At 45.9% G+C, this 23241-nt stretch overlaps 1 protein-coding gene across 5 annotated transcripts; it reads right to left on the reverse strand.

Annotated features, from left to right (window-relative positions):
- Positions 1-18: 18 nt before the first annotated feature.
- Positions 19-22176, reverse strand: Phc1 (polyhomeotic homolog 1). 5 transcript variants are annotated; one of them, XM_063238140.1, is made up of 15 exons: positions 22059-22176; positions 19135-19298; positions 17729-17839; positions 16876-16956; positions 16233-16382; positions 15359-15514; positions 8245-8734; positions 6177-6985; positions 5565-5712; positions 5120-5331; positions 4468-4582; positions 3393-3501; positions 3041-3191; positions 2424-2655; positions 19-1055 (listed from the first exon to the last, which is right to left on the reverse strand). In XM_063238140.1, exons 2-15 carry the CDS (start codon positions 19246-19248, stop codon positions 901-903), a joined length of 3033 nt encoding a protein of 1010 aa, XP_063094210.1. In that variant the 5' UTR covers positions 19249-19298; positions 22059-22176; the 3' UTR covers positions 19-900. The 5 variants fall into 5 exon arrangements, with proteins under 5 accessions (XP_063094210.1, XP_063094208.1, XP_063094211.1 ...); XM_063238138.1 differs by having other exon boundaries at positions 15359-15490; positions 22010-22142; XM_063238141.1 differs by having other exon boundaries at positions 22010-22142.
- Positions 22177-23241: the final 1065 nt, after the last annotated feature.

A 23241-nucleotide genomic window follows, 5' to 3' on the forward strand; every position in this document is an offset into this window, starting at 1 on the left:
GCAGTGAGACAACTGAGACCAATTTTCATCTGTTTACTGAGGAAGAAAAAAATATTTAACATTTTGTTGTATAAGGAATAGTCCCCAGGGCAGGTACTTACAATCCTGGCCTGGGACGGGGGCTCACACTCTCTCTCTCACACACACACACACACACACACACACACACACACCCTGTTTATAAAGCTACAGGAGAGTGAAGTTGAAATTGAAAAAGAGAGGGTAGAGGACAACAGAAAACTGGTAGGAAGCAGGGGGTTGCAGAAAGAATGACAATAGCCACATGTATGCCAGTCAAAACGCTGTTTAGTCCCTGCAGCAAATCAGAAATGCCAACCAAGTCTCCACCAGCTGGTGACCCTGCCATGGATGCAGGAGAAACTCTCAATACTAAGGGAATAGGCAATAACAAAACAGCCACAGCTACCATGGGACAATCCCGAGGTAAGAGGGTAAGTACCAGATCTTGCTATTTATGTCACACAAGCTAGGAAAATCCAACCTCTGCCCTTGGGAAGGCAAACCTACATTCCACTGCCTTGCCTTACCATATGGCACACTCCTCTTCTAGAAAACTGAGATCCTGGCTAGATGCTCCACTACAGGATAAGGCTGGGCTGTCCTGTTCTCTAGACTGCCTCTTTTTATAAAGATTGCATTAGGGCAAGTAGACATGGTGAGAACTGTAAAGATTTTCAAACCCAGAGAAAATGTCAAAGCTGCCACCATGTAGCACCAGCAACCAATTCTTACACTTGTCTTTCCTGCTCAGTAATCCCCCTTCAGAAGGTCACATCATTGGAACAGCTCTCTCTTTCTGGCAAAGTCTGCTCATTCCAGGTTGTGACCAGGACAATAGGGAGTGTCCATCTTCAGCTTGCTTTATCAAAGAGGGCCACCTTAGGTGTCCTTGAGGACATTTATCTTGGCACAGATCTTAAGGGCAGGACCCAATTTGATATTCATGGCACTCATAAGATGTTCTTCTTTAAGTAATAAAAGGGCCTGTCCATCAATCTCCTGGGAACGGAACTCCTCTGCGATCTCTTGGCAGCCTAGAAAGACAAAGGGAGAACATGTATGAGAAACTGCACAGAAGCACCAGAGGTAAGAGGAACTAAAGGTAAAGCAGCAAGCTAAGCAATGATTAACCCAATCATTTGCCCTAAATTCAGTTACACAAAGGGATGAGATGGCAGGCTTTTAGGGAGTTTTGTTGCTGATGATGATGCTGGGGATTGAACATGGGCCCTCTGCACTGAGCTACATCTCCAGACAGGGTCTCACTAAGTGTCTAAATTGCTTAAACTTGTGGTCCTCTTGCCATAGGCTCCCAGATTACTAGGATTTCAGGTATGCACCACCACACCTGCTTGAGATAATGGGTTCTGGCAGCAAATGGAATTAGAGCTACTAGCTACTACTTAAAAAGATCAAGAAAGGAAGAGCTAGCCAGACATGGTGCAGGCCTATAATCCCACACTTTGGCGAAGGCAGGAAGACAGCAAATTGAAGCCCAGCCTAGTATTACTCAGTGACTCAGCAAGACCTTGTCTCAGTTTCAGAGGGTAGGAGATATAGCTCAGAGAAGGCCCTTGATTTAATCCCCATTACCACAAAACTAAGAGGAAGATCTACATTAACCACAAAATCATTCAAGTGGAGAAGACAGCAAAAATGTATATATATTTTCTTTCATAGTGGGAAAAGATTAAAAGAGCCTTTGCAAGAGTCAGGCATGATGCCACAAACCTATAATCACAGCACCTGGGAGGCTGACAGAGAAGGATGGCTGTAAGTCTGAGGCTACCCTGAACTACACGCAGATCTTGTCTCAAAACACCCATGAAGAAGGGTTTTGGGTTTGGTTTGTTTTGTTTTTTGAGGTAGTAGGGATTAGACCCAGGAGTTTTGCACCCCACCCCGCCCCCTTTTTAAGTACACGTACTCACTCTGGGGAGTTAATACATGTACATAACATATTTTGAGATAGTCTCCCTACATTGCCTAGGCTACACCTGAACCTGCAAGCCTGCCTTGCAAGCAGGTGGTTATGAGTTAGATCCCTGGTACTGATGATAAAAAAAAAAAGGATGAGTCAACAGTGGTTCCTTAGTTTCCCTCCTCCTTTGGAGAAAAAGTTCCTGGTAGGGATCACAGTTAATCACACCAAAAAATCCAAAAATCAGTGATGAGGAGAGAAGCACTACAGAATTGCTAACATGGTAAAAAGAAAGTCAACCCAGAAGGCAATTAGAAAGCCAAGCCATGAGCAAGCAACTTGAGTAACTAACAGGAAGAGCCTTTGTCCCATACTCAGATCCCAAATGCTTCCCCTTCTGTTGTGTTCTCACTCAAAAAGGCCCCTGTGGAATGACCTGACAACAGCGACACCTGGGTCCCACAGGAGAGCCCCTCAGTACCTTGGAGAGAAGCTATGAACTCATACACCTCCTCTACACTCCAGCGACTTGGATTACTGGACAAGAACACAGGGTTTATGCCGTGTAATTCCGGTGTGGGTGGCGCTGCAATGGTACTCCCTAGGTCACGTTCTCCATGCCCAGCTCGTACTGACAATGGCCCAGGAGATGTAGGGGACAGTGCTTCATCGTAACTGGAGTTATCTGAACCCCGGCTGGAATCCTCTTGACCCTACAGAGAAAACAGCAAATCAGAGGTCATGAGTTAACAGTTTCATGAGTTCTCTACTCTCCGTTCACCCTAGGTTAAGCAAAGAAGACAAACCACAAATACCACTGGTCAAGTAGTCTGTATTTCATTTGCCCAAACTCTAACCTCAAGTGCCTCTCCAATATGAACTTTCTCATTTCCTTCATTCTACTCTTGTACTATCTCAAGCACAGAAAGTAAGGATTAATGAACACACAAACCAGAAGTCAGGTGATAGGAAACAAAAATAGGCCAGAAATGCAACTGATACAAACCCAAGTTACAGTCTCATGTCATTGTATCTGGGCAAAGGAGTTGCCCCACCAACCCCTTTTTAAAGGAGACCAGCTGTGCAGCAGCAGCTCACCCGGTGGCGCTTGCCCTGGATCTTAGCTCGGGCGATATCAGAGGAGCTACGGCGAGGCCCACGCCTACGAACTCGAGCATAGTTGGCTTCTTGAAACTCCTTCATTTTTTTCCTCTTGAGCCGAAACTGGTGGCTACAGCTCACATTGTACCTGCCAGTCAGGGAATTGACGTGATGTCAGGGTGCTAGAAGAGACCAATCACCACTGTGCCTAAACATGAACCAGTATTTTAGGAGTGGATTTGGGGAAGCAAAGAGGAAAACATGCCGTTTCAGACAGATGGCCCAGGACCAAAGCTGTAACTTCAGTGGAGAAATAAGTGCTGAGGGAGACAGATAGTGCCCATAGTACCTCTTGGCACAAGTCATAGAGCAGAACCTCTTAGAGCCTCGGAACTGCTCTGCAGGGGCGTACTTCCCACAGTACTCGCACTTCAGGAGGTTTGCCTTCTTATCTAAATCTGAAAAGCAAAGGGTTACTGGAGTCACTGGGAGTTACTGCTGTGCCCCAGCTAGATGAGTCTTTGTCAGGGTCTTTTCCTTTCTACCACACAGCCTCGGTGAAAAATAAACCCAGCACCTCGAAGACTTGTAAGTCTTTAAGGTCTTATTAACTGCAACTCAATTTCCCTGATAGGGGCTGGGGATTTAGCTCAGTGGCATAAGCACCTGCAAGCATAAGCACTTGCAAGCAGGTGGTCGTAAGTTCGGTCCCTGGTACCGGAAAAAAAAAAAAGAAAAAAAAAATTTTCCATGCTAGATGTCTTACTAATTTTACCCTTACTTAATTCAGACTTCGGATTATGATTCCACTTTTGAATAGGAAAGAGGGACTAATCACTAATGTCTAGAAAGATTTAAGATCCCATTCTCACAGAGTTCAAAAGCATGAGGGAACTGGAGTGTGGTGGTGCACGCCTATGCTCTCAGCAGTTAGGAGGCTGAAACAGGAGACCTGCCATGAGCTTGAAGCCAATCAAATATATATCAGGACTGTCAAAAATCTCAAAGGGGGCAAAAATGAAATTTTCAAATAGTGATAGAGTTTGTATTTCAAATAGTGATTGGGTTTGTATATATAGATTATATAATCTAGAATAAGGAGAACAGGAAATTAAGAACTTAAATGTCATGTTGTAGGCTCAGGATATAGCACAGTAAAAAAGCATTTGCCTAACAAGCATGAGGTCTTAGGTCCCATCCCCAGTACTGAGAAAGGGAAAAAAAGTATAAATATCCTAAAAGTTATTTTATAGCTTTTAACAGTGCTAAAGATCAAACTCAAGGCCTACTCTGAAGTATAATACAGTTTCTGTGTATAGATAAAGACCTAGCTCCTACTTTAAGTGAACAGTTACTATTTTACACTGGGTCTTCAGACACATCTTTACAGGCTGCTGCCCTCAGATGGGCCTCTAAACACTCACCGGCAGAAGGGCTGTCCCCTCCCAAGGGGCCACTCGACTGACTTTCACTCAGCCCTGTTGGGAGTCCAGTCTGTAGTGGCTTCTCAGACTCCTTTAGTAACTGAGAACAACCCACCTGTCCCAGAAAAAAGTGCACAGGTAAGTCAGCCTAATTCCTCTCTACCTCTCCATGCCTCTCCCCAGCATTTCCCATCACCGTGTCCTTTGCCTGGTCTGAGTTAGCAGCCAAGTCTGGTTCAGAGAATGCCTTTCAACATGGCAATCAGAGGTTCTAACTGGTTTTTTGCAAAGAAGCCATTGGAAAAAAGCTTCCTACCTGCCTCTCTGTCCAATCCTGTCCTCCTTAAGATTTAAGGGCAGCAAAGAGACCCGAATGCCAGTTCTGCTTCTGACTCACACTATAAAAGTGCTTTCACATCTACTGTAACTTTCATTATAAAGCCACCCAGTTTATCTAAGTGAACAGTTTTAAATGTTACTTTTCTTTTCTCATCATTTTCACCTTTCCTTTGTCAGTCTTTCTTTATAACTAAGAGAACAGTACCTCTGAAGCATCTTTTATTAAACAATTCTGTGCCTTTTGTTTGTAGAAGAATCTGGTAACACAATCATGGAATCCCCCACAAAGTCCCCTGCAGTGCACCATACCCACCGGGAAAGGTTCCGCTCCTTCCTGGATAACGAAGCCCTCAATGATGTGAGTGAGAATCTGAGGCTTCACGATGGCCTGTGGAGGTTTCGAGTCTCCCATTTGTCTGGACACCATGGCCAATGAAGGAGGCGGTGCTGCCGGGGCAGGGCCCAAAACTACAAGCTCACTGCTGGGGGGGTTGGTATTCACACTGGCCCCGGAGTCAGCTTTCTCTGCAAGACAAACACATTGAGGACAAACATAGGACAGTGGCTCCACTGAGCCACCTGCAAACTAAGCCATCCTCAGCTTCCGCAAGGGTAAGTGTTCATGTTGGTCATTCACTCTGGATTCATCTATCTACCAAGTTCAGACCCACTGTCCACGACATCAGATTTACCTTCTGGCTTCTTCAGGACTCTAATTCCTCTGCAGCCCAACAGCACTGCAGAAGTCTGAAACTCACCCGCAAGACTGGTCTTTTCCTCCATGACCTTTGGGCTCTCTGCAGCTGGAGATGCCTTGGCAGGGAGCATTGAGCTCAATGCGGAGACCTCATCTCTCTCCTCCTCACACTCAGCTTTGCGCTTCACAGCCAGTGTCTGGGGTTTACCCTATAAAGTGAAACATGGAAAAGAAACCAAGATTTAGGCACAAAGGATAATAAAGAACTACAATTTTTCTCATACTTTCAGAGAAAAGTTCCTTAGTTCCAGGCCCATTCTGTACACTTCCCAGAATACACTAGAATTCTCAGTCAGCCCCAATTTATGTATCTAGATCAGGACAGAAGAAAACAACCATCAGTCCTGATTTAGGCCATAAAACCCTATATTCACTGTAGACCAAGAATTGTTTGCACAGAGACTGACTTAGCTCAGGCCATGTTGGTCTAACTTAAGAGTACCCCAGCAGGATTTCAGTAACACATTTCACAGTATGAAGTTCAGATGATACATGTTAACATCTCACTATTCATGGGAAAAAAAAAAAATGCAGTATCAACCTTAACATTTCTCCTATTAAATTAAGCTCTTTCCACTCTGATGGAACTTCATCACCACTGGAAAATACTCACCGGCAGGTGTACAGACTGCATGTAGAAGGCAGCAGGGACCTGCGCAACCACAGGTGAAGATGTGGTGGACACACCCTTTACCACATGTGCTGTTCCCTGCACAGCAGCAAGGGTCATCCCAGGGGCCAATGTAGGAGGACACTCTTGCAGTGTGCCAGGAGCCTGAGATGAAGGTGGGGAAGAGGCCAAGTGGGCCTGGCCAGGCTGCACTGCACTTGGCATCCCCCGGGAGGCAGGGGCAGCGGCTGCCAGCTGTGCCAAGCCCAGAGCCTGTGCCTGGGCTGTACCTGGCTGCCGGGTACCCACAACTTGCACAGGGATGTGGGGTGGTGGTTGCTGGGGAGCTGACATCTTCGTAGCCCCTAACTGAGGAGGTTTGATAGGCGCTATGGGTGGCTTGGACTGGATAGGGATGGGTGGCTTGGGGGTTGGGTCTGGCGGAAGAGACAGCGGTGAAGACTGAAGCATGGGTTGAACCACAAGGGTCTGGGCTTGCTGTTGGGACTGGGAGGGCGGGACCTGCTGAGTAGGGGGAATCTGTGGTGGCTGGGGGGCAGTGAGGGTTGTAGCTTGCTGTTGCTGCTGCTGCTGCTGCTGCTGCTGCTGCTGCTGCTGCTGCTGCTGCTGCTGTTGCTGCTGCTGGGCCAGCTGGAGATGTGTTGCTGTGTGCAGCAGCTGGGACTGACGGTGCTGGAACTGCTGCTGGTGGTGGATGGCGATCTGCTGCTGGATCACCACCTGCTTCTGCTGGAGGTGGATCTGCTGCTGCTGCTGAATTAGCGAGTGGGGCTGGATCTGTGTATAGGTAGCTATAGGAACAAGCCCAGAACGGAAAAAGGCAGAGAAGCATAATCCTTCTAAATTAGAAATAAAATTATCTTTTCAAAGTCAAACTAGTTTTGGAATCATATGTGAAAGAAAACAGAGTCTGCATAGAACTTGGACAGTACCTCGCCCATACTCTTCCCATTGAGTCAGAGGTGACCAACACCTCCAATGTTTCACACAGAAAGCTGTCTTGCACAATCATGGAACAACCCTTAGTGGTTCTCATGTCTACTTTCTCTTCAATACCTAAACAGCCTATTCTTTGACCCTGAGCTAAGCAGAAAAGAATGAATGGCCCTGGTCCTGCAGCACTGTCACAACCCTTGAACTCAGTTCAATGTTTGTCACACATGAAGCATTTAATAGTTACCAAAAGAATAAATGCTGACTAAGTTAAAGCTACCATCTTCACCTGAATCCTTCAGTTTTTAAAATGCATCAGTCTAGGTCACTATCTGAGAAGCTTTAAGAGTCAGCAGTTATTGGTGTTGACTTTACTCAGTTTCCTGAACTGTTAAGCTGGAGTTGCCAGCCTCCACCCCTGTACTTTACCACACTGTCCAGAAACAAAGCATGCAATGTGGAAAGCACTTTGGAAACAGAAGTATGATAGTATTGAAATACCTACTGTTCGTAATAACAAATTAGCTTTTTGTGAGTAAATTATTCAAACTATATCAACAACTAAAGTGTCAGAAACAAAGGTAGCAAAATATTACACCAAGATACACACATCTAATTCCATCTTATCTATAATCTGAAAACAAGTATAAACTAGGGTTATTAAGGCTATTTGTTCTTTTTTAATCTTTATCACAGACACAGATGACCACAATAAGACTACACCATGGCTCTATTTGCTAGGCTTAAGTACTCTAAGGCGTTTATACTCTCTCTGCCATGAAACGATGCACGAGGACAGAATTCTATCCCTATTCTAAGCTGGAAGGACAGGGAATTTGCTTTTCGAAGACATATCACCAGCACCTTCAAGAACACAGCAGACAGCGTAGTAAGAACTGGGTAAATAGTTGAGTAAACCCAAGAATTGAGGAGCCTAAGCCAGTGGGATGGCCAAGTGTATGCTGAATGCTGCTTGGGGGAGCCTTAGCGGTCCTCCTACTGGGACTAACACATTCAAGGTTGATGCCAAGGCCAGGGGATGGGTGGGGGATGCTGTTTGCTGGAAATTTCTAACAAGTTCTGAGAAACAGCAGCAGTGTGAGAGGTGACAACTCACCTGAGCTAATAAGAGTCTGGCTGGGGGCAGGGGTGGCTGTCCGTGTCAGGTTCATGCCCACGTTCTGACCACTGCCATCTGCATCTGCCTTCTTGGCCGCCGCACTTTCCGCCTCTGTCTGGCTGCCCTGGCTCACAGTCACTGTCTGGGCTGCCGGCAGGGGTGGGACTACTCCTGTGCCCTTCCTGGGACAGCCTGCCCCACCCATCCCTGAAGAAGGCAACTGACCCAAGCCCCCAGGTGCCTGGCCACCTCCACCTGGACCCAGGGACCCTGTGAGGCTACTCCCGCTGCTTCCGCCAGCCTGACTGAGATTGAGGGACTGGCCTGAGGCCCCGGAAGAAGCCTGTGCCACAGCAAGTGCCTGGTTCGAGGCCTGAGAGATGCCTGAGACTGGAGAGGCTCCAGGAGGAATGGCCTTCTGAGAGGAGCCTGGCATCGGGGCCCCTTGAGCAGAGGCCTGCTGGTTCCTCACTGCCAAGTTCTGCACCTGAAAGATATTTACAGAAAACAAAATAGATTTTTGTAACAAATTAAAAAGCAACAAGCTAGCAGGTGTCATACTAATAACCCCTACCTCTATGACACTACATGAAAAGTTCTCCAGGCTCACAGAGAGGAGCTTTGTGAACACTGGATTTTTCAGTTTCTTTCACTCACTATCAAGTCTATTCATCATTTATTCCTTCAAGATGTCTGTGTCTCCCTTTCCTCTCCATGCATTCCTTCAACATCTACCAAATATCTAATGTTTGGTAGATGTTGAAGGAATGCATGAAGATCAAAATGCATTCCTTCAACTCAGAAATGCAGGGATCAAAGACACAACCCCTGCTCCTAATGAATACATTCTGTTAAGAAAATCAGCAGCAATGATATGATAATAATCACAAATATAACCAAAGTTCTGTGGCAGCAGAAAGGAAGAAAATTAAGTCAGACTAGGGAGATCAAGGAAGTCTTCCCAAAAGTGGTGGTATCTGATCTGACAGCAGTGAACAGGTAGTTCTGAAAACAGCTAATAGGTGCTGGGGATTTAGCTCAGTGGCATTAGTGCCTGCTTGGCAAACGCAGGTCATGAGTTCAATCCCCGGTACCAAAAAAAAAAAAAAAACAAACCAAAAAAAACCCAGAAAACACAGCTAATAGCATTTACAAGGCCTTAGAACTAAGAAAAAACATGCTACTTTTAGAAATTAAAAATATTTCATTCTGTTTGGAGTTGCAGAGAGTGGAAAGGAATGAAGGGGAAAAAGGTATGTTGAAGCAAGAAGTAGAAAAGTACTACTTTGGTGTGTTAAAATTAGGTTCTCTGGTGGGTACTGTCACACGTGCCTGTAATCCCAGCTGTCAGGAGGCTGAGCCAGGAGGACTGATATAAGTTTGAGGCCAGCCTGGGCTATACTGATTTCTAGGACAGCCTTAACTATATAGCAAAACTCTCTCTCCAAAAAAAAACAAAACAAAAACAGACCAAAATGAAAAACCTGAATTTTAGAAATACCAAGTTTGTCTGTCTTATTCATTGTTTTAGTTCCACAACCTAACATGTAGTCTCACAAAGTAGTTCAAAATATGAAGAGAGGGAAGAAATTAGGACTGCCTGATTTTAGGAGCCACTGAAAAGCATTAATGGAAATAAGCACAATCAAATCTATAGTTAAAACCATTCTTTTATAACTGCTTTGGATAAAATTTGCCATCATACCCCAAAGTTGAACATTCACACTCACACCCCCACAAAACTAGAATTTCACAAGACACTGCCGCCTACCACAGAGGGCAGGCACAGGGTAACAAAAGCCTGGAAATGATCCAAAGGGCCCTCTCTAGGAGACCAGGAAAAGCCATAGCACATTGATAAAAGTACAATATTAAGTAAAAATTAAAATCAATAAACAATGACTATAAAAATTCATGGATCTTAACATTATTTTTTTTTTTTTTTTTGAGTGTCTCACTGTGTAGCTGTGGCTGGCCAGAAACTCATTACAATCCTTCTGCCTCAGGCTCCGGAGAGTTGGAATTACAGGCTTGTAAAAGACTTGCCTGAAAAAGACTTGCAGGCAACATGGTGGCCTGCACTGTAGTCCCAGGTAGAGGCAGGAGGGTGGCTTGAGCCAAGGAGTTGAAGGCAGCTTGGACAACACAGTGACTGTGTAGCAGGTGTTTGGGATCTGTTTCTGACTCCCCCATAGGCAGTGCAGAATGGTCCAAAAAAGAAACATCCACGTAGATAACTGCCGGAGAAAAATGTAGTACACTGGGATTCTTATTTTTTTTTTTTCTCATGTGTTTATGTTTGGAATTTTTCATGACAAAAAATACTGTTTTGAAAGACATAAAGGCAGTAAAATCATCTAAAACCCAAGGGAAGGATAACTCAAAATCAAAATGATAAAGAAAATCAAAATGATTATTAGCATGGTTAGGGACAGACAACAGATGGAGGTAGGATTTTCCTTTTATGGTACTAGGATATTACAATTTATATCTGGATATTTCCCCAAAGTCTCAAATACTCCTCGGTGGAGCTTTTGGGAGGTGACTGACTCTTGAAGGTGTGATACTGTCAATGAATGAGTCTGCTGAGGACTCTGCAACTAACTATGATTTAGGAGGAAAGCCTGGTGGAGGATGTGGTACTGGGTGGGGCATAGCCTGGAAGGGTCCATCTCCTTTCTCCCTCCTTGATCCTGCTCTGCTTCCTGATGCTAGGCCATGAACTATTTCTATGCGATGCTGCCCTCCCTGGGAGTCAGCTGACTATGGGCTAAATCCAGTACAAACTATTAGCCAAAATAAACTTTTGTTTTAAATTATGAGTTTCAGGTATTGTGTCTCAGCATTGAGAAAGAAACTAAGACACTGGGATAGAACCCAAGGGCCTTGAGTGCTCTACCACTGACAAGTGCTCTACCACTGAGCTAAATTAAAAATTAAGTTAAAAATTACTGAATAATGGGCCGGGGATTTAGCTAAGCAGTAAAAGCACCTGTCTGGCAAATTCAAGGTCCTGAGTTCAATCCACAGTACCAAAAAAAAATTACTGAATAATGCCAAGCCTGGTAGTACACACCTGTAGCCCCAGCAGTTGGAAGGCAGTTGGAAGGCTGAGGCAGGGGATTGCCACAAGCTCAAGACAAGTCACCCTGAACTACAAAGTGAGATCCTGTCTTAAAAAAGAAAAAAAAAAAGCAACCAGAAATTAGTGAATAAATAAAACTAGGTCATACATCGTCCAATGATGACAGTATCATGAGCCAACAACTATGAATTATAATACTCTATGTACTAAAAGTTCAATTTAAAATTATTAACAAGATGGGCCCAGCGGTGCACATCTGTAATCTCAGCACTCGATAAGCCAAGGTAGAACCACTGTTGAGTTCGAGGCCACCCTGGGCTACATGAGTTCAAAGGCAGCCTGAATTATAAGCAAGACCTTGTCTCAAAAGCAAAACAAAACAAAAATTAGTTCTCTTACTTAAAAAAATAATGTGTTTCATTTAAAAAAATCTAAATCCTGACAGCAATTTGGAAGAGGATTACAAGCAGATTAAGAGTAAAGTCAAGATCATTTAGAGACCTAGCATGGTAAGGGAGATTAAAGAACCTGAATTCAGGCAATGAAAGTAAAGAGGACAGTGTGGCTTTGGCAAAAAAGATTTACAACGGTCATCAGGACTGGGTGCTAGGAACAAAATAAAATGCCATCTAAGCTGCTCATGGTACCGCACTGAACACTGAAACAGGAAAATCACCATGAATTCAATCTTGTCTCAAAGAACCAATAAACAAAAACAAAAATTTTCTAAAATGTCTGGGGCTGGGGATTTAGCGCAGCGGCATAGGCACCTGCCTTGCAAGCAGGCGGTCCTGAGTTCGATCCCCGGTACCGATATAAAGAAAAAAAAATTTTTTTAGAAAAAAAAAATTTTTCTAAAATGTCACCTGATAACCACAGGTTTTCCTACTTAGTTTCTTTTCTATGATGGCTATTTCCAACTTTCTCTCCATCTCTACAGAGAAAATCAAATCAATTACCTCAGCCTCCTTCAGCCACTGCACACATCCCTACATTTATTACACCACGTGCCCCTCTCTTCTCCTTTCTCTCACGTGCTTCTGTCATAAGGCAGCCCTTCTCCAGGAACTGGGTCCCTCTCAGCCTGTCCTCCCATGAAGCCAATCAGACCTGCAACCTCTCCACTATTTGACCCCATCAGCAGATCTGAACCGCAGTCCCCTCCCCAGCTTCGCCCTCCTTTGCATGTTCACTGTACCTATTCCCACCAGCCACTCACTCATTCCTCAGACTAATGTGGATTCAATCCATTCAACCCCAGGGAAGCAGCTCTCCCTACATAATAATAAATCCACCCTTCTTTCTCTTTCTACTATATTCAGAAAGATGGGTACCTTTTCTCTCTCCCTCACCTCCCGAAACATTGTTTTCCTGCCTTCATGAACACAACACAGTCCAGATTTTCCAAGGTCTCTTGCTCTTTTCCACTTCCCTCTATTAACTCATCACTCTGGGTCCAGCCTGCAACTTCCTTTCTAGAGGCTCATCCTAATCTTCAGGCTCTGCATTAAATGTCTGTCTCCCTAGGTCACTTTAAACATTCCTCAGACCCCAATGTCACGCTCATGTAAGTATCCTGGCCTGGACCTTTCTGAGCTCAGAAACTCTATCTCCTCGTGTGTGGCTCTCCAGCACCCTGAGTTTGCATGGCCATAACTGAATGTCACCGTCATCGTACTACTCTCCAGGTTCACTTCGGACACAGGACCAGCAGCACCCGCTGCCATGTTGGCTCTCAGTGCTGCCATCTTCCTCATTCTGCCGGTCAGTTCACAAGTCTCAAAGCTTTGAGTTGCTGTCCCTCTTCTCTGCTAACTACCTAGACCACTATAGCACTGAGACTCCCATTCACGTTCACATCATTCCCACTTAGTTTCCACGTAAGAACTAGCACGGTCTTTACAACAATCTGTGTCCCCTGCATGTTTAAAACTCTTCCTAAACTGCCCATTACCCTTCACATAAAACCTCAAATCTCAAAACATAGCCTCCAAGGCCCTGCGAAATGAGGTTCCTTCCTCTTGAGAGGTTCCCTTGCCAAACTCCAAGAAAACAAATCTTCTTTTAATCCCTCCAGCAAGTCACAGTCCTGTCTCCCCAGAACCATGTTTTGTTGGCCCTGGACATGTTCCCACATCCACAGCCAGCAAACTACTACAGGCTCCAATTCCAGTTTCACCTCCTCACTTCCTATCCCTCATCCCAAAGCTAAATTAGGTCACTTTTTAAACCATCAGAGCATCCTGTATTTCCAGTGAAATAATTACCATGTCATTCAAATGAACATTTTTTTAATGGCTAGTGCTTCAGTGGTCCATGGTCCGCATAAATGTAGTTATCATCACTTTCTTGGGCAACCAGGCTAAGGAATGTCTGATACACTAGTAAAAAACAGTTTAACACTCTTTTGAGCATGTATATACAAGGCTAGGGGTTAACTAGGAACTGAACTAGGGCTCTCAGATTGAGTTATATCCCTAACCCTAACTCCACTCCAGCCCACACCTTTTGGAGACAGTAGGAAAATGTTAGCTTATTTGCTCAAGGACTTACAGTAAGCAGTGCAGCCAGACTCTAAACAAAGCATCAAATGTGCATTTTTTACCACCTCCATCTGTCTTTCCACATATTGATACTCAAATATTTGATCAGTGGCTGGATACATGAAAAACTGCATATGGAAGGAGGATCAACCTCATCTCTGGCTCCCACTGCTATAATCAGAATCCAAAGCAACGGTCATACTTTACACCTACATGAACCCAAGCATATTTCTGCAGATTCTGTAATGTCCCTTCTCCTGAAAAATGTACTTTCCTCAGTCTGTTATTCTCTTGTTTGATAGCCAGTACCTGTCCCTGCTATCTATGGAGTTAATGCAACCTCATTTTCTTGCCTTTTAGGCTGTTTCCTACAATGATCTCTTCTATCAGGATTGTTATTTCCAATTCATCCTCATCCCCAACACCACTACGCACATTCACATTACATGTATGAACTCTCCCCTTACACTTGGTCTTGCTATTATCTTCTACTCAGTCCAAATCAAATCCTATCCATCCTTTAAGACAGCTCAAAATCCTACAAAGTAATACAGTTAACTCCTCCCTCTGAAGTCACATGTCACTCAAATTTAATACCAGTTAGTCCAGCACCTTTATTCTTTCAAACTCCCTAAAGATTTCAGTCATGTTTATTTTTAATCTTCCAAAACCAATACATTTCTGAGATCAATAAAAAGAGCTAAACATTTACCTGCTGACAGACTGAAAGAATGAAGTAAATATAAGATCCTAGCTTGTGTCCCATCAATAGCTAAAACTTAAAATACACGAATTTTAGGAATAAGTCATAAACTATAATGGTGAGGAAAACTTTAAGGAGGAAACAACTGAACAGGAGTCTGAAAGTTGAACCCCACAGTAAGTAACTCATGACCAGAAAGAATCAAATGTTCTTCCCGCAACTGAATCAAGTCCTCTTCACAGCTAATAATAAAACTCCCCCAAATATCCCTTAAATTCAGGAGACATTAATTAAGACTGCCTGAAATCAACTGAACTCCACAGGACTACAAGAACGAGGAGGAAATTTATCCTGTATTGAAAGTAAGACTTCCCAGATTCACAGGCCTCTTTTTCAGTAATTTCCTTAACTAACTCAAACCAACTCAAAAATTGTAAGGTACTCCAGCTCTATAGGGGTTAAGGAAAAGGAAAGCAAAATGCACAAAAATAGCTGGACATGTGATCCCCCTGTTCAGGGGGCAGAGGCAAGGAGGAGGAGTGGGAGTTTCAAACCAGGGATACACAGCAAATTCAAGGCTGGCCCCGGACTATAGTAAAAACCTGTATTGCAAAAAAATAAAAAATAAAAAAAATCACAACCCAAAAACAACAATAAAAAAACAAAAACAAAAAAGCACAAAAACTCAAGACTCTGACAAGCAGCAGTGGGGCAGAAGGCAAGCCCTGGTCCAGTCACACCCTTCGCGCTCCCAGCGCTGCCTCCGTGCTCACCACTGACCTGATCCGCATCCGCGTGAACTCCGGGGGACTGAGCCGAGGGCACCTCCTGCTGGACCGCAGCCACTGCCCCGTTGGGCATCAGGATCAGCTGGGAAGCCAGAGGCACATTTCGGCCCAGGGTCCGGTTCACCTGCAATAGGTTTCCCAGCTGTGGCTGGCAAGGAGAGGGGGACAAGAGTAAAGAGGACAAGAGGAAAAGAAGAGACAGAAGAAATGGAAGAGAAGGACCACAAGACAAAGTAAACAGCAGATATTCAACAGCTGAGCCCTGCCCCTTTCCACACCAACCCAGGAGCCTCTCAGCTGCCTCGGGCAGGGGATCATCCAGAAGAAAACCAGACTGTAAAAGACTATGGATGATAACAAGAGTCCGACACCAAAGAAGCTGAGACAAAGCCAGATGAGCAGAGATAATACTCAGAGCTTGTGTACTTGAGGTACTGGTTTAAACTCAGACTACGTCTAACACTCATCTAGTCATGAGTTAGCATAGAACCTATGTGCTCTGCAGGCTACCTGACAACACCAAGTATCATCCCTGAGACAAATATAGCATGGGAAGTAGATCAGCTTGTCTCACAACATCTCAAGAGGACTGGGTACTTAGTTCAGTGACATAAGTACCTGCCTGGCAAGCACAAGGTCGTGAGTTTGATACCCAGTACCACCAAAAACAAACAAACATCTGGGGAACCAAAATAAAAAAACAGTTTTGGGGCAGGGGTGTCACACAGTCCTAGGAGGATTGCACACAGGAAGCTCTAGGTTTGATCTCCAGCAACGCAAAGAAATAATAGCTTTCACTCCCATCCTTACCAACAGCACAATTATGAACGTGCCCAGGGATGATGGTGCCTGTGTCTGTGACTTACCCGCAGATACATCTGGGCCTGGGACTGGTTGAGGGGTGGAGAGGTGGTGTTCCCGAGTAACACAGACTGGGTCAAGGTGGTGGCACTGGGGGAGCTCACACTCTGGGATCGACTGATTAGCTGGGCAGCTGAGGTGGTGGCCAGGTTGATCTGTGTGGTACAGAAAAGAACCAGGACTAAGGGCGTAGGACAGCGACAACAGTTAACAACAGTATTATCTCACTCTCATAGGGTCAGGGAAATAAACCTCTTATCCAAGCAGTTATCCTGGCTATTCTGCAAAACTATAAAAGTTAAGGAAGAAAAAAAGTTGATGGAGAAAGCAAAACAATGAAATGAAATAGATCTTATTTCTTTCTGAAGAGGAGTGGCTGGGCCGGCCTGAACTACTCCGTGAGACCCAGTCTCAAACAGGAAAAAAAAAAAGAGGAGTCATTTTCCTTTGTTATCTCTTCTTCCCCAGGATTTTCTTCTTCCTTCCTTGGGTTTTCTATACAGTTCCACATTGACTGCCCTCTTTTTACTACTATTCTCTCTATAAATTCAGTAAATATCAAATACAGCTCAATCAGCACTCTCACGATCAACTGTGCAAAACAAAGAGCCAGGGAGGGCACCTGGTCAAAGGCAGAGCCATACTCACTGAGGCCTGGGTGGTGGTCGCCTGCTGCTGCGTGGTGCTGGTGTTCGGAGAGCTGGCCTGCCGACTGGCAGCAATCGTGGCCTATGTGGAAGAGGAAAAGGAAACAAGAAAAGAAAAGAGACAATAAAGGAAAAATCTCTTAGTTGTCCAATTAAAAAAAAAACCACAACCACAAAACATGTGAAGTTTCAGGTAAGAGCAGAGACACTACTACAGAACAAGGAAAAGTATGTCTGCTATTCCAATAACCCTCACCCTACCACATGTGCTAAATCAGTAACCCCATGTAACTCTGGTGGGGCAGACAAGCAACTTGGCCTCGTACTCCTCTGCTTTAGATACAAGAACCACCTTTCAGCAGGTCTCATCATGAATACTGATAAATGTGCAGCGGAACTATCCAACACAAATATAACACAAGCTACCATGCATAGCAGTAAGAAAAAGAAACAGGAGGTATTAACTCTGATCATTTATTTTATCTAACTCAATACATCTAAAACATTATTTCAACACATAATTAGTATTTTTAAATCACTGAACTATTTTACATACTTTTGCCATTCTGAGTCTTCAAATGCTAAAATCTTAGTGCTATGTCAAATTGGACTGGCCATGTCTCAAGTGGCTACCACACTGGACAGTCCAGGTGTGGGACCCAACATCTGCCCCTGCAAAAGGTGATCCTCCCATGACCCTTACTGCAAACTCAGAAGAGAAGGGCCACCTGTGCCCCTGTAGGAGGACAGGAGGCAAAGGCAATTCTGTCCCCAGCCTGATTGGGAGTCTCCCCCTCACTCACACATGTAGGGCCTGTTCCCTCCCTCAGGGCAGCTGGCTGCTGACCTCTCACCTGCTGGACTGCAGCCAGGCTATGTAGCTGGGCATTGCTGAGTTGCTGCTGAAGCATGAACTGGTGGAAATACTGAGCCGCATTGGGCTGCCGCTGTAGAGCCTGCAGAGCCTAGGGAAGAAAGCAGGATGAGACATTAGTCAATGACTCCTAATGCCCATACTGTGCAAACTGCTGTCATGTGTAAAGGATCTACAGGAAGGGGAGAAACCAAAGAAGATAGAAGACATACAACTTATCCATTTTTATATTAGAATAGCTGAGTCTATTTCACCCTCTACAAATTGGAGGACCAATTAATTCTGTGGTCTGTCCTCACAAGAAAGAAAAACAGTGCTGCTGAGCATGGTGGCAGAAGCTTGTAATCCAGCACTCAGCAGTCTGAGGCAGGAGGATCACTGAAAGTTGGAGGCCAGCCTGGGTTACACAATAAATTAGAAGCCAGCCTGGGGCCTGGACATATAGCTCAGTGGTACAAGTGCCTGCCTGGCAAGCACAAGGTCGTTAGTTCAATCCCCAGTACCAAAAAAAGGAAAACAGAAAAAAGAAAAACAAAGCCAGCCTGAACTACATAGTGAGACTCTGTCTAAAAGAAATATCTAAATAAATAATAAAGTATAACAGTACAATTCACATGAACTCTTTTTTCCCAAAGTGAGACCTGCAAATATACAAATATAGCAATGATTGCACAGGCTGAAAATAAATAGGCTTTCAGTTAAAAGACAAGAGGGCTGGGGATTTAGCTCAGCAGCATAAGCGCCTGTCTTGCAAGTGCACGGTCCTGAGTTCGATCCCCGGTATCAAAAAAAAAATTTAAGACAGGAAGAAATTGAAAGACTATATTCTATACACTAAGGAATACAGAGCCCTAAGAGGTTACAAATACCTGTAATGGAAAAATAAGTGGTTTTTTCTGAAAGATTCTACACCAGGTAAAACTGTCAACCAGATGTCATTTTTAAATAGATATAGTAAAATATAAGTGGATATTTATGAAAACTATACTGGTAGCTCAGTTTTACTGTTAACTGATTTTACTATGTTTTTGTTTTTCTAAGACAAGGTCTCACTATGTAGTTCAGGCTGGCCTTCAACTCACTGTGTAGCCCAGCCTGAACCAAAACTTGCAGTTTCTCCTGCCTCAGCCTCCCGAGTACTGCTGGGATTATAGGTTTGCCTATAATCTATATCCAGGTTAAGGGTATAACAGAAAGATGAAATTTCAGTCTCTATTTGCTTGCCCAAACTTTTGTAAACTCCTACGATTCTGAGAGTTGGATGCGACCCTAAATCATCACCAACTCCCTTTCTCCTCAAGTGCTGCAGAAGAAACTGGAGATAGTCATCTTCCCACACTGTGCCCACCCCAAGCCAACACTTGCCCCTGGGGAGCTGGGCCTCACCTGAACCGCCTGCCGCTCATACAGGGACATCTGCGCTATCTGGGGCCGAGAGCTGCCCCCAGAGCTGGAGTTCCCATTGGTGGAACCAGTGTTCTGCTCGCTCTCAGTCTCCATGTCAGCCGTCCAGGCTTCCCACAGCTGGTGCTGGTGTTCTGACTCAAGACCTAGGTAGAAGCAGCACCAGGTTAGAATTATACCTCAGTCCTGAGCTTTTATTTCATGTGATTATTCAGGAGTACAGTAAATCCTTAGGTTTCCTAAGACTCTTCCCGTCTTAAAACACCTTAGAACACCCAAACTATAAGTCACAACCGTATCTCCCCACCTGCCATCTTTGAATCTATTCAGTGTCTCAAAAGAAATAATCCTTCTATATTGACCATTAAATAAAATGGCCAGAACACTAACATGGCATTCTACAATGCCGAATCCACTAGAAATCCCCATAGCACTTTTAACAGTTTAAAACTTCATTTCAGTCTTGCTGTTAACTTACTTTGATCTCTCTCTATACCCTTATTATCTGGTGACAATGATCACCATTCACTGGGACGCCTCCGTTGCCTATGCTAACTGGGAAAGGAGCTTCAGTTATACAGTATTTCTCTCTCCCGGTACAGTACAGTAAATAGTATGGATCCCATTCTATAATTCTTTAACCATTTCTTCTAAGTATCAAGTACAAGTTTCTTGGGGCTGGGGATTTAGCTCAGCGGCCTAAGTGCCTGCCTTGCAAGCAGGCAGTCGTGAGTTCGATCCCTGGTACCGATAAAAATGAAAAAGACAAAAAAGAAAATGAAAAAGAAAAAAAAAAGTACACATTTCTTTTTCAAATCTAAAAACGCCCATGTTTAAAGAAGTGTCCCTCAGTATAAGGACTCTGTCCTATTTCCATAGGGCCTTCCATATAGATATGGTAAATAGCCAATGGGAGAGTACAGACCTCAAGGGCACAAGAGCTAACCTCCAGCCCACACAGCCCAGAGCTGCCTGGCTCCAGCCAGGGCTGCTGAAGAAAGACAGCACCTCAGGTACATCATTTTCCTAATTCTAGTCAGTTTCCCTATTTGCAAAGAAAGTTTCACACCAAATGCAACAGACCACTTTCCCAAATGATCCGCAGGTATGAAACACACTATCATTTTAACAAATGACTCTCAGGTATGAAATATATTAAATATGTTAACAATGGAAAGCTTCAAAATAATTTAACTTTTCCATCTACTAAAATGTCAGAATTTTACTATACTAAAATTTACAAAATGACACATGAAAACATTGCTAAGAACCAAGCAAAGAGACAGGAGATGAGAATACTCTTCCAAAGTAGCACTAAAGGACAGGGAAGTTTTGGGCTCATTCTTCTGTGTTATTTGTTACATTATATATTATAACTATATTGGCCACCTCAGAGGCACTAAGCCACTAGAAACACTAGGTTACCAAAACTCTATTTGGTTTAGGAACATAAATATCAAGCCAGAACTTCTGCTAAGGGTTCTCAATGGTTTTATTGGGGTGAAGAGACATTTTGAAAATTGCATCCAAAACAATAAGCAAAATAAATAAAAATCAAACCGGTTGGCCTTGGCAATAAAGTTAAGTATCTCCTACTCCATTCCCAGCAGCATTTAATCACATCACTGCCTCTCAAGATTCTATTCATCTCTTCCATTTCATTTAGGAATAACAAACATGACTGTAAATATGGATATAACCCAAAAGTACACTGGACAAATCGTATCAGCTTCAACTCCAGTCTATCTTCTCCCCACCTCTTTTGCCAAAATATCAAAACACTAAACAGATACAGACCCATGAATCCTCAATATCAGCATGTGAAGAAAAAAAGTGGGTATTAGAGGCAGCACGGCACAGTTGTATAGATAACTGGACTCAAGACATGAGACTCCATTACTAGCTACAGAAGGAACAATTCCTACATGCACGTGTAAAACATTCTCATCAACTCGATGACCCCTCTCATCTCCCCAAAAATGGAAGTCTTTTTTTTTTTTTTTCCACATTGTGAAGACAACATAGAAACGGAAAGGGAGCATCTTTATATGAGAGAAAAGTGTCATCCAAACCGGGATTCCTAGAACCCAAGTGCATCAATCTACTCATGAGTGGTCAATGTTGTGACTGCAAGATTAAATACAGAAAGTGAAGACGACAGTTTGGGTGGCTCAATAAACTGCAAATTTCAGAATTAAACTGGAAGAGAAGTGAGACGCTGGGGTCCCTGAAGAGCTAAGCCTGGTCGTCCTGCGAGATGATTGGCGGCACTTGGGTGAGCACCGGCTGGGTCCGGCGGGAGCGCAGCCCTATGAAGGGAGCTGAAAAGGGGTGCGCTGAGGTCAAGAGATTGAGGTTGAGGAAAGCAACATCCCTAAGCATAAAACTCTGACTTCGAGAAAGAAAGGGGCATGTGAATGGGGGGTGGGGAGAGTGGTGGTTCAGGAAAGACTGTGCCAAAGAAATGAAGTGACCCGGAGAGCAGGACAGCGCCCGCCCGGGGCTTGTTCCACATAGGACCTGGCTGAAAACGCCGACCCAACGAGGGATTGCACGCACGGGGAGGGGTGCGGGCGCGGACCGGCCGACGAGCGGGGAAAGGTGCACTGATCGCGGGGCCACAGCACGGACACGGACACAAGTCACGGACGGGGACAGGGAGGAGCCGCGGCGCGGACAGCGGACAGCGGGCAACGAGCGGGCAGCACGCGCGGTGGAAGCAGCGCGTCAGCGCGGGGCAATGAATGAGCGGGGCGGCGGGGCGGCCGGGAAAGCCGGGCCGGGCGGGCCGCGCCGAGGTGGGCAGGGCAGGGCAGGGCAGGGCAGGGCAGGGCAGGGCAGGAGCGGCGGGACGCACCTGGGGCGCGCACAGCGCCGGCGACACCTCCCGCTCGCGGGCCGGTTACCTTCGCGCGCGGCTCGGCGCACACGTCCTCGCGGGGGGCGTCCGCCTCACGTGCCGGTCCGGGCGCCGGCGGGGCGGGGGGCTGCGCGGCCTCCGCGGCGGGCGCCCCGAAAGCGCCTCCTCCCCTTCCTGGAGGGGCGGGGGCGCCGAGGGCGGGGCGGGGGGTGCCGGGCGCGGCCGCCGCTCCCCGCCCCTCCCGCCCTCCGGCCCTCCGGCCCGCGGCTCGACCAGGCCACGGGGGCTCGCTCCGGGCCTGTCACTTCCTGCCCGGCCGCGGCGGGGGCGCGGGCCGGGGGCTGCGGGCCGGGCTGCGGAGGGGCCGGCGGGGAGGTGCTTCCGGGGCAGCCGACCCCTCCCCCGGCCCTCCCCCCGCGCGCCGCCCCCTCCCTCCGCGGCCTCGCTTCCTGCCGGCGCCCGTTGCCATGGCGACGCCGCTCGCGGGCCTCCGCGCACCGGGCCCCAGGGTTTTCCTCGCGCTCTCGCGCTCGCTCTTTCTCCTTGTTCCCCTCCCCTTCTTTCTCCGAATTCCGCTCGCAGGCGGGGAGGACGGAGCTGAGACAGTGCTGGCCTCTAGCGGAGAGCTCGGCTCTCGGCGAGCTGAGGGGCCAGCAGCAGGGGAAGTGACGTGCGAGAGGACGGGGGTTTTCTGGAGCCTGTGGCGCTGAGGGATGGGAAGAAAAGATGAAAGGGACCGGCAGGGACAGCCGCCGGGAAACGGGGACGGGAAGGAAAAAGAGAGGACGGGACAGAAAGGGAGAGAAGAATTTGGGACTCGAGGGAGAGGAGCGGGGCTGGCGGTTGTTTGGTTTTCGCTCCAATGCGGGAAGGCGGGAAAGGGCGCCGCACCGCGACTGCCCACCGCCACCGCCACCGCGGGTCTTTGGGTCCATGCACCCAAGAGCGGCGACCCAGTGGCACTTGGTAACGCCGAAGTCTGCGATGCTAGGGATTTTTGTGTTCTTTAGTTAAAAGACGGATGCAAGAAAATTAGGACAGCAAAAACAATGGAGAGGGCAGGGTGCAGAGACATACAGAACAATAGGGCTGCGTTTGGGAACGTGAACATTTGATGGGAAGCTTTTGTCATTTTATTCACGATGCCAGTTGAGCAGTTTTTCATCTCAGTTTTTGAACATGTAGCAATATTGATAGAGCACCTACTACGTGCTGGCCACTGTTTTTGG

Source organism: Cavia porcellus, unplaced genomic scaffold (assembly GCF_034190915.1).
Source record: "Cavia porcellus strain 051 isolate PalLab524CR breed Dunkin Hartley unplaced genomic scaffold, mCavPor4.1 scaffold_27, whole genome shotgun sequence".
In the NCBI taxonomy this organism is placed as follows: domain Eukaryota; kingdom Metazoa; phylum Chordata; class Mammalia; order Rodentia; family Caviidae; genus Cavia; species Cavia porcellus.

Excerpts from the sequence above, each read along its gene's own strand:
- Phc1 (XM_003470494.5), bottom strand. Across the intron at positions 15,515-16,232 it reads AGGCCCAGATGTATCTGCGG|CCACAGCTGGGAAACCTATT; the intron begins GTAAGTCACAGA and ends TCTCCTTGCCAG. Across the intron at positions 4,583-5,119 it reads AAGGAGCGGAACCTTTCCCG|GTGGGTTGTTCTCAGTTACT; the intron begins GTGGGTATGGTG and ends TTTCTGGGACAG.